The sequence below is a fragment of the Calonectris borealis genome, chromosome 12 (genome assembly GCF_964195595.1).
Source record: "Calonectris borealis chromosome 12, bCalBor7.hap1.2, whole genome shotgun sequence".
Taxonomy (NCBI): Eukaryota; Metazoa; Chordata; class Aves; order Procellariiformes; family Procellariidae; genus Calonectris; species Calonectris borealis.
Genome location: NC_134323.1, coordinates 1206246 through 1216153, shown reverse-complemented (window position 1 = coordinate 1216153; position 9908 = coordinate 1206246). Strand labels below are relative to the sequence as shown.

At 53.2% G+C, this 9908-nt stretch overlaps 1 protein-coding gene across 13 annotated transcripts in view; it reads right to left on the bottom strand.

The window, feature by feature from the left end:
* Positions 1-7026: 7026 nt before the first annotated feature.
* The window catches only part of CTCF (CCCTC-binding factor), a 36931-nt gene continuing 34049 nt past the window's right edge, over positions 7027-9908 (bottom strand). For all 13 annotated transcript variants that reach the window (XM_075160884.1, XM_075160886.1, XM_075160881.1 and 10 more), the window contains 2 exons: positions 9630-9797; positions 7027-8590 (listed from right to left, as the gene is read on the bottom strand). In XM_075160884.1, the coding sequence (XP_075016985.1) occupies positions 8409-8590; positions 9630-9797 (350 nt within the window). In that variant the 3' untranslated portion in view covers positions 7027-8408. The remainder of the gene's footprint in view (positions 8591-9629; positions 9798-9908) is intronic.

Below are 9908 nucleotides of genomic sequence, written 5' to 3'. Positions count from 1 at the left end.
GGGGTGGTTCACGGGGACATATTTCTGCCTGAAAATGGCCGGTGAGCGTGAAAAGGGCAGCTCTGCCCTTCCTGGCGTGGGGAGATCAGCCCAGCTCCATCATCTTGCACTGGGCATCTGCAAGGGGAGTTAATGGGGATGGGTGCCGGTGACCACCGCAGGGTGCTTCTCCAGAGGACGGGTGCTGGTGACCACCGCAGGGTGCTTCTCCAGAGGACGGGTGCTGGTGACCACCGCAGGGTGCTTCTCCAGAGGACGGGTGCTGGTGACCACCGCAGGGTGCTTCTCCAGTTGATGGGTGCTGGTGACCACCGCAGGGTGCTTCTCCAGAGGACGGGTGCTGGTGACCACCGCAGGGTGCTTCTCCAGTTGATGGGTGCTGGTGACCACCGCAGGGTGCTTCTCCAGAGGACGGGTGCTGGTGACCACCGCAGGGTGCTTCTCCAGTTGATGGGTGCTGGTGACCACTGCAGGGTGCTTCTCCAGAGGACGGGTGCTGGTGACCACTGCAGGGTGCTTCTCCAGAGGACGGGTGCTGGTGACCACCGCAGGGTGCTTCTCCAGTTGATGGGTGCTGGTGACCACCGCAGGGTGCTTCTCCAGAGGACGGGTGCTGGTGACCACTGCAGGGTGCTTCTCCAGAGGACGGGTGCTGGTGACCACTGCAGGGTGCTTCTCCAGAGGACGGGTGCTGGTGACCACCGCAGGGTGCTTCTCCAGAGGACGGGTGCTGGTGACCACCGCAGGGTGCTTCTCCAGAGGACGGGTGCCGGTGACCACCGCAGGGTGCTTCTCCAGAGGATGGGTGCTGGTGACCACTGCAGGGTGCTTCTCCAGAGGACGGGTGCTGGTGACCACTCCAGAGGACGGGTGCTGGTGACCACCGCAGGGTGCTTCTCCAGAGGACGGGTGCTGGTGACCACCGCAGGGTGCTTCTCCAGAGGATGGGTGCTGGTGACCACTGCAGGGTGCTTCTCCAGAGGACGGGTGCTGGTGACCACTCCAGAGGACGGGTGCTGGTGACCACCGCAGGGTGCTTCTCCAGAGGACGGGTGCTGGTGACCACCGCAGGGTGCTTCTCCAGAGGACGGGTGCTGGTGACCACTGCAGGGTGCTTCTCCAGAGGACGGGTGCTGGTGACCACTGCAGGGTGCTTCTCCAGAGGACGGGTGCTGGTGACCACTGCAGGGTGCTTCTCCAGAGGACGGGTGCTGGTGACCACCGCAGGGTGCTTCTCCAGAGGACGGGTGCTGGTGACCACCGCAGGGTGCTTCTCCAGAGGATGGGTGCTGGTGACCACCGCAGGGTGCTTCTCCAGTTGGTGGGTGCTTCTCCAGAGGACGGGTGCTGGTGACCACCGCAGGGTGCTTCTCCAGTTGGTGGGTGCTTCTCCAGAGGACGGGTGCTGGTGACCACCGCAGGGTGCTTCTCCAGTTGGTGGGTGCTTCTCCAGAGGATAGCTGCTTCCCCCCACTGCAGGGTGCTGCAGGCAGGGCTCCTCCAGAGCAGAAATGCCCCAGGTGTCATGCCAAAATGACAAAACCGCTGCCCTAAAGCAAGGACGAGAGGCAGAGGCTAGGTGGCCTCCTTGGAGCACATCAAGCGCTCTGCTCCCCAGGGAAGGCTCTGGACCAGGCAAAAAGCCAGAAGCACTCCAGGACGGAGCAGAAAGCTGTCCTGTGCCCCTGCAATGCTGCAGGACTTCACTGCACCCAACACTTCTCAGTGTTGGCTCGGCAGGCCCTACCAGAGACTCAGGAGAAGGTGCTGAGGGAGCCAGCAGAGCTGCTCTCAGCCAGCAGCCTGGGTCCCCATGACCAGCATCAGCTGGGATGGAGGGTGCCAGCTGCCTTGTCCCCCTAAGTTGCCCTTTTTGACACATCACCAAGCTCCAGGCTGCCTGAGCTGCAGTTTGCCAACCAAGGGGCTCCCCGAGGAGTTTTTCCAGAGGGGGAATAACTCAGGTTATTCCAGGAAGGTGATTCCTGGAAAGGCTGGTGATGTTGCTCTCCTGCCGCATGCTCCTGGGGCCGCAGCTCTTCTGAAACCACCTTCAGCGTGAAAGCAAAGGCAGGAAGCCATCTCCCTGCTGGGACGGCGTCTCCATAGAGCCCAACCACAACACACAGCAGCTCTTCTCAAGGAGGTGGCTGGGGAGAACATGGCTCAGGGCAGGGACCAACCTTTGTTGAGGCACCTCCTTGAGCCTCCCGAGCTACGTCAGAGGGCAGGTGAGGACCAGGAAGAAGGAAGGGCACAAGGTGTTCACCACCCAACAGTCAGGATCTGCCAGTGACAGTCCTGGCTGGATCTCTGGCTTTTCCAGGATGACAGGAGACCAGGCTACTGGTATCTGAATGTCTCAGAAGGGGCACCAGGTCCCAGCTTTGTCATGGAAGGATATTCAGGACATGGAGGGAACAACTGTCCCCTTGCACCTATGAGAAGATGGCTTCTATTGAAGCTTAGAAGCACAAAGGAGCTCCAGGTAAGCCACATCCCAAGCTCATTCCCCAAAATACTGGGTCCCACATGCTGGAACACGCTGAGCATCACTGCAGCAGAACATCTTCCCCAGGAGCGGGGCAGAGGAAGACATCCATGTGCACAAACATCCCCTGCCTGTTGTACAAGCCCAGGCACGTCAGGATGTCCAGAGCAACCCCTCTCCTCTGTCTTCCCCCCCAGAGGACATGGGCTGGGCATTTTCAGCTCTATCCTAGAGTACCAGGACCTTCCCAGAAAGACGGCCTGATGCACCTCTCCATCCCTAGACCACCCTTGGGGACTTGAAGCACTTACCATGCTCTGGGGGTAATAGTAGGAGCTCTTTGCCCCTGGCTCCAGAACACCACTTCATCCTTTCCCCTGCCCACAGCTCCCCTCCCAGCCCCGAAGCTCCTGTGCTGTGCTGGCACGGACACCCGGGTGCCCTCCCAGCGACCATGTCCTGTGTGCTCTCACAGTGACAGCTTCTCCCATGGCTCTCCACCACTGCAGACTCCTTGAGCAACGTTGGCTGGTGGTCAACTCTGGGTCCAACCCTCTGCTCTAGACTGGGCCAGTTAGGCTGCTCAGGGCCATGACCAGCTAAGATCAGAATATCTCCAAGGATGGAGACCCCACAGCCTCTCCGGGCACCTTTTCCAGTGTTTGACCACACTTACGGTGAGAAAGGTTTTCCTTAATTCGAGCTGGAGTTTCCTCTGCTCCAGTTTGTCTCCATTGCCTCTTGCCCTCTCACTGTGACACCTCCTAAAAGGGTTTGGCTCAACCTTCTCCGCACTCTCCCCTCAGCTACTTGCAGACAGCAGTAAGGTCCCCCCTTGCTTCCTCTCCTCCAGGCTGGTCACACCAGTCTCCCGTGGCCTGTCCTTGTCCATCCTGAGCTCCAGTGGCAACTCTCCTGGGGGCCTCCCCCAGGCTCACACCAGTCTCTCGCTGGTTTCTTGCACTGGGGAGCCAAGATGGACCAGTTGGCCCTACAAGCGATCCCTGAGGGCATGAACAACCAGCATCAGTTCGACATCGTACTGCTGACCATGCTGAACATGGTGGCCCAGCCAACTTTCTACCCACGCAGTAATCCTCTTCTCCAGCCGCCATGTCTTCAATTCCGCTATAAGGAGGCTACAGGAGATCTCCCGTGTCAAAAGCCTTGCTAAAGTCCTCGTGAACATTCACTGCTCTCCCCTTGTCCACACAGCCAGCCACCTCCTTGGAGCATGCAATGGGGTAGTTCCCCAGATCTTCCTTCTTACCCTTCTCGAAGACGGGTGGGACATTTGCCTTTTTCCAGGTGTCATGAACCTCCCCAGACCACCAGGACTTTTCAAAGGTGAGAGAGTGCGATGACATTGGCTCGTTTCCTCAGCACCTTCAGATGTTTCCCTCAGACTCTGCCATTAAGGTTGGGCCCTGGGAGGTCTGAAGACAGACCTCACCAGCCAAAATCAAGGCAAGAGCAGCACCGAATACCTTGGTCTTTTCCATGTCCTTTGCCACTAAGTCATTAGTGGAGCAGACCTGCATTTTTCCAAAGCCTTCCTGCTGCTGCTGAAGCCCTTCTTAATACAGAAGCTGTTCTTTTTGTCCTTCACATGCTTCTCCAAGTCCAACTGCAGCTGAGCTTTGGCTCTCCCAACTCCATCCCTGCACGCTCAAGCAATGTCCGCTCCTTTGGGGCAGCCTGTCCGCCCTCCTACTTCCCGTGCGCTTCCTTTTTCCCTTCCTGCTTGTCCACGTTGGCTGCCTACCACGCTTGCCTGACTTCCTGCTGAAGACCACCTTGGATTTTGCATAGCTCTGGCACACGTTCCAGTCTGCTCTTAAACGCCTGCTCAGACCAGCAAATCCACCGCGGCTCTTGCCCTGCTCCCACCAGCACAGTTTAGGGTAGCGTGGGACAGTTTAGTCCAGGAGCCTGGTCATGTCAGCACCAGTCTGGATTCTGCCCACCTTCCACAAGCCTTGCAGGAGTCAGGCAGCTTGGGAAACCCTTCACTGCTCTGCAAGGGTGTCCCCGTGTCCTCCACCTCTTAGAGGCTCTGCAAGAGCTGCCTCCTTGCGCTGCCGTCTGATTTACATTCGTCGTCGTCTCACCTGGAGAATCATCTGCTACAATGACGTGAAGACCAAAAGAGTAGAAGAGGTCATTAGTTTTTCCTCCAATGAGGCAGAAGACAGCACGCCATGGTTTGCGCCAACAAAACCTCAGTCTGACAAGTGGGCTTGGAGCCCCGCTTAGTAATGTAAGAGGAGTCAGTCCCTCGAACCCGGGGGAGCGCTCAGCCCCTGGAAGCCAAACGAGCCTTTGGCAGGCTGCAGCAGTCCCGTAGAGCCGGTCTCAGCCCCGCTCCGCCCCGATGCCGTTCTCCGATGCCCTCAGGACAGCAGCCCGAGCTCCGGAGATGGCAGCCAGGCCAAGCAATTGGCCGAGGCAGCGATGCTCCCCGGATCCCTACTAGCCCTGGCTTTTCACTCACGGTCCAGCACGCAGGGCACAGCTTTTCCAGCACTGGTGACAGCACTGGGGTTGAGCAGAGACGTTCTGTCCACATTCAGGCTTGAGATGGATCCCTGGGTGCGCGTCCTCGGGAACAGGCTGGGACATCGCTCTGCAGCTCTCCAGAGCAGCTCCACCAAGGACAAACCAGAAGCCTGTAAGAGGCACACAAGCAGAGACACCTGCCCAAGGCAGGAGCCGCAGCTCAAATCGAATAAAAACCAGGCTGCGTAAGGGGACTATTGACTGAGCAGGCACCAAGAAACCAGGTCAACTGAGCAGATCGCAAAGTAACACCAGGCTGAGGAAAAAAGGAGGATGGCCACAGGGTGACTGCTCCCATCCCCACTAAAACCTTGCTTGGGTCTCTGGAGAAAGACCAAAAAGCAGCCCACAATAAAGGACCAGGCCCACTCTACGTGCAGGAACACTGCAAGTATCTACTGCATTAACTAGACGATGCTGCTTAGAAATCATTTCCTCAGGTAAGCACAACAGAAGCCACCAGTGGTCCCCTTTGGAGACCAGCCTCGTCTCCCCAGGCCGGCTGCGGCAGTGGGCTGTGACCAGCCGGGCAGGAGCTGCTAAGGAACACACCACACCACCAGCAGGTCAAAGACTACTCGGGAGCAACCGTACCCGTAGTCTTCGGACAAAGACACCTCTCGGGCTCTCTTCCTTTCAGCCCACCATTGAGCTGTTCACACGCAGCCATCTCCTCCAGCTCCTCTGAACTCCAGGGGAGCTGGCAACACGCGCCCTGGGGTCACTCGGACCTGGGTAGGACGGCACAAGCTGCTGCGCACGGAGGTCCTGCAGCAGCGCTCACACGGACCAAGAGCATGCACGACACCTCCCCGGGGCACCATCACGGGTCACCAGAGAAAACAAAGCCACCGCAACATCTTTCACACCCCACTTACCAGCGGCGGGTTGAAGAAATGAATGTGGTGCTCTCCTTACAGATTCCGAGGACGCCTTCGGTTTTCCAGCTCACCACAAAGCCTCCCTAGCTCTGGGCTTACGCAAAATCGCGCCTCCTTTGAGCACTGCCTCTGTCTGGGCTCGTGAGTACACCAGCCTTGTCCGGCCGAGAAGGCACTTGAGGATTTATCCACTTCTGCAGCCAGACCTGGCTCCTCCTCACAGCAGCAGCCCCTACATTTTCCTCTCCCACCTGCTGCAACGAGCCTCCATCCTGCTCAGGCTTCCAGGCATCGACCTCCAGCTTTTCTTGGCAAGTTTAAGCAGGACCATCTCTCAGGACCAGAGATAACTAGCCACCGAACATCTGGTGAAAATTAAGTCTAGCAACTCTTGTGCTTTTTAAGATTTCCTTTTAAATAAGTACTTACTGTGCCATTTGCAGCGACTCCTGTTCCGAAGTCAGCTGCGCGAGAGGTACCGACGTGAACTTGCACAGCGCGCAGCTACCGGACTGCTGACCCTCAGCTGGCTCCCTACGCTGCTCTCGCAGGTACCTAAGAGAAGATACACCACGGGAACTCCACCTGAGCTTCAGAACGAAATGGAAATAATGTTCCTGCTATCTGAACCATCAGCTACAATCGTTTAAACTCACAGCCAAAACGAACAAAAGCAACGACGACTCCCGCATTGCTCCTCGCTCAAGCCGTAAGTGCCGACGTTGGCGAGTGGCCAGCCCGGCACGTTTTACATCACCTCTCGGCTGCAGGCCCCTCCGTGCAGCCCCAGCTGGGCAACCAGCTCAGACCCGCGGTGGACAACGGAGCTGCTGTAGGGAAACCGGGAGCGCACGCTGCCTTCCCCGCAGCAACGACCCTTGCTTACGTGCACGCTCGCCTGCGGCCGGCGCAGGGCAGCAGACCGTGATTTAATGTCACCTTGCATTCGGCGCAGGGCAGAGGGAACACTCGCAGCAAGAGAAGAGCCGGTCCCCGTTCACAGACCTGCAGCATCCTTCTAGAGGAGGGGCTTTGTAGCCTGGAGATCCCTGCCAGGTCACACCGTTAATATACACAAAGAAGCGGGCACACATGTTAATCCATTATTATTTATTAGCTGTACAGCAGTATATTCTCCTTCCCAGCTTTCAAACCCCATTACATATTTTATAACAGTATTTTTTTTTCCCATGTTGGCTTCCTAAAATAATGAAAAATATCACACAGTACAGCTAAGTACAAAAATGCATCAACCTAGAGTCTGATAGCTAAACTGATAGCTCTCTTAAAAGCGATACATAGAAGAAAAATTTGTTTGAAATCAGCAAGACTGAGGCTCTATAAAAAGCTTACATATTTTAACATGTGACAGTTCATATACAGGCATCATTTGTATTTCACATTATTCCTTTTTTGACTTTATCAGAGATCCAAAATTGTATAATTACTGACCTATTAAAATTTCCTGGCCCAAGTTTTGAGGGCTGCAGTGACCCACTTATAAATCACCACTTCTGCCTTAACATAGGATTCATAAACACAAAATACAACTACAAGATAGAGCAAAGAAAATGTAGTCGTGAAATTATAACTCAAAAAGAAGGTTAATTATACATGTTTCAAATGCCAGTTTCGTGTGCTTCAAAACCAGATTTCACATGTGGGTTTCTCTTGTTCTGCAAGCAATAGTCTGGGTACGTCTCTTCTCTACGTGATTGGTTATCAACAGCTTTTCCAACATTTACACTCTATCAATTCTCTTGTCACTTAGTCTGAAAGGAATTAAAATACTGGGGTTTATTTAAACTGCATTTTTGCATACCTCTTAATTAATGGAAAAAGATTAAAATGTAAAAAAAAGTTATTTACAAGCTTGACCATTACAGAAATGCTTTGCAGAAAGCAAAGCATATTAAGGACAGAAACCAGTTGGAGCATGCCAAAACTACCGTGTGCAGCCGACTTGGAGAACCGGAGCTAGTCAGTGGGGAAAAGCAAAAAACATTTTAAAAGTCTAGAACCCTCCCAAGTCTGCATTTACAGTTAAAAACACTACTGAGAGAAGGAGGCTCAAGGACTCTGGGAACTGGAAGGGCAAGTCCGGAGTGGTTTACCACATACTCTAGTCAAGGCTTCCGCTTTTGTGTATTAAAACTTGGTGCATGTAAACACGGCCCTTGGACCAGCTTTACAATGCAGTTCAGAGCAAAACTAAATCAAGCATCTCACAGGAAACCCTCAAGGACTCCAAAATATCTCCTAATGTTCCATGATCCTGTAATGCTAACATAAAACAGCAAGTTCTAGTTAAATCACATTCTAACATCATTTTGAAGTTTTATTTCCCAGTATGTTTGGTAAAATGGTCTAAAATGATGCATTTCCCAAAGCCAAGAAAAAAGGTAAAAGGAAAAATAGATTTGAGCCGCTTAAACACAGCCCAGGCCAGTTCAGTCAGCCAGCGTGGTCTTCCTCCATCACCGGTCCATCATGCTGAGAATCATCTCAGGAGTGAGGTCTCCATTGGGAGCTTCCACTACAGCAGGCTGAGCTTCCTCCTCTTCCTCTACTGTTTCCGCATCAGGTTCTTTCTTTACTTCGACTATAATATTTTCAATTTCACCAGTGTTCTGGTCTTCAACCTGAATGATTGCTGCAGCTAGAAGGGCAGAAAACAAAGGGGGAGGGGGGAAATGACACATTTTTTTACTGGTTCCAGAGCTGGCCTGCACGCCTCGCCAGTTAACTTTTCGGTAGATACTAAAGACTCTTCCACGGAAAGGGAAGGTGGGGCCCGCAACTCACATTCCCACATTAATGGGGAGCGATTCAACCTGCCTCACTCATCCAAGTACCAAGCATCTAACTTCCTTGCCCCTGCATAAAGATGTGCTACCACTACAACAGTTCCAGTGTGCCTTTTGGTGTTAAGGCATTATTCAAACAACGGATTTTGTAGAGTAATCGACAAAGATGACCGTATCAGTGTATGGGCGTAAGGCAAAACTTCAAATTCAGGGGAATCCAGTCACGCTAGCGACAAATTCAGCACAAAATGTTTCCAGGGGCTGTAATTCTAGGAAGGACACAGGCCACACTTGTAGCACTGAGCAGACAGGCAAGCCACTGGGGAAGCCACTACCCCCTGAAGGAACAAATTTGCCCTTCCTGCTCTGTTCACAGAATTTATTTACTTAGACTTTGCACAGTTATCGATGTCTATTCTTACGGAGAAACTCTGTAGAGTCAAAACTACAGCTGCATTGATGCTACGCTCAGAACTACAGGCCTGAAGCATGTTCGTTTGTAATACTTACAAAAGTTTACATAGGAAAGAATACCACGATGCTTGCACCAACAGCTGTTGGTACCGGGAGCTGTACTATAGTAGAGACACCGTAAGTGGTGCAAAAATAAGCGAGCGGTTTGCACGTCAGCGAATTGTAATAATACTAAAGAAAAAATAACGTCCTCTCCTTTTAGCATAGTCTGAAGTGGCTACGTTCCCCCAAGGCCAGGAAACCCTTGCAACAAATTTCACACAAAAGGCGAGTTCTTCGCAAAGCAGAGACAAGTGCAGTTACCTACTTTTAAAATAAGCTCACTTGAGGGGAGCGATTCTCCTACAAGAACTGCCAAATCAGAGGAAAAAGCAGCTCAAGCAAGCAGCATAACATAAGCTTCAAATAGTGACTTACGCTGGGATTGTTTTGGTTGGGTGGCAGCTTTGCCTGGTGGTCTTCCTCTTCGTTTCTTACTGGGAGGTGGCGCAGGAGCCTCTTGCTCGACTTCTGGTTCGGCCTCAATTTCTACTGCTGTCTCCTCCTCATCTTCATTATCATCCAAATCTGGTTCAGCATTTTCCTCTGTAAGAAACATTACATCAGGTAAGTCTTCAGTTTAAACAAGAACAAAACACATCCACCTACAGAGAACCACCATCAAATCCTCATCCAAAAGGAGTCGCTTCTGAGGAG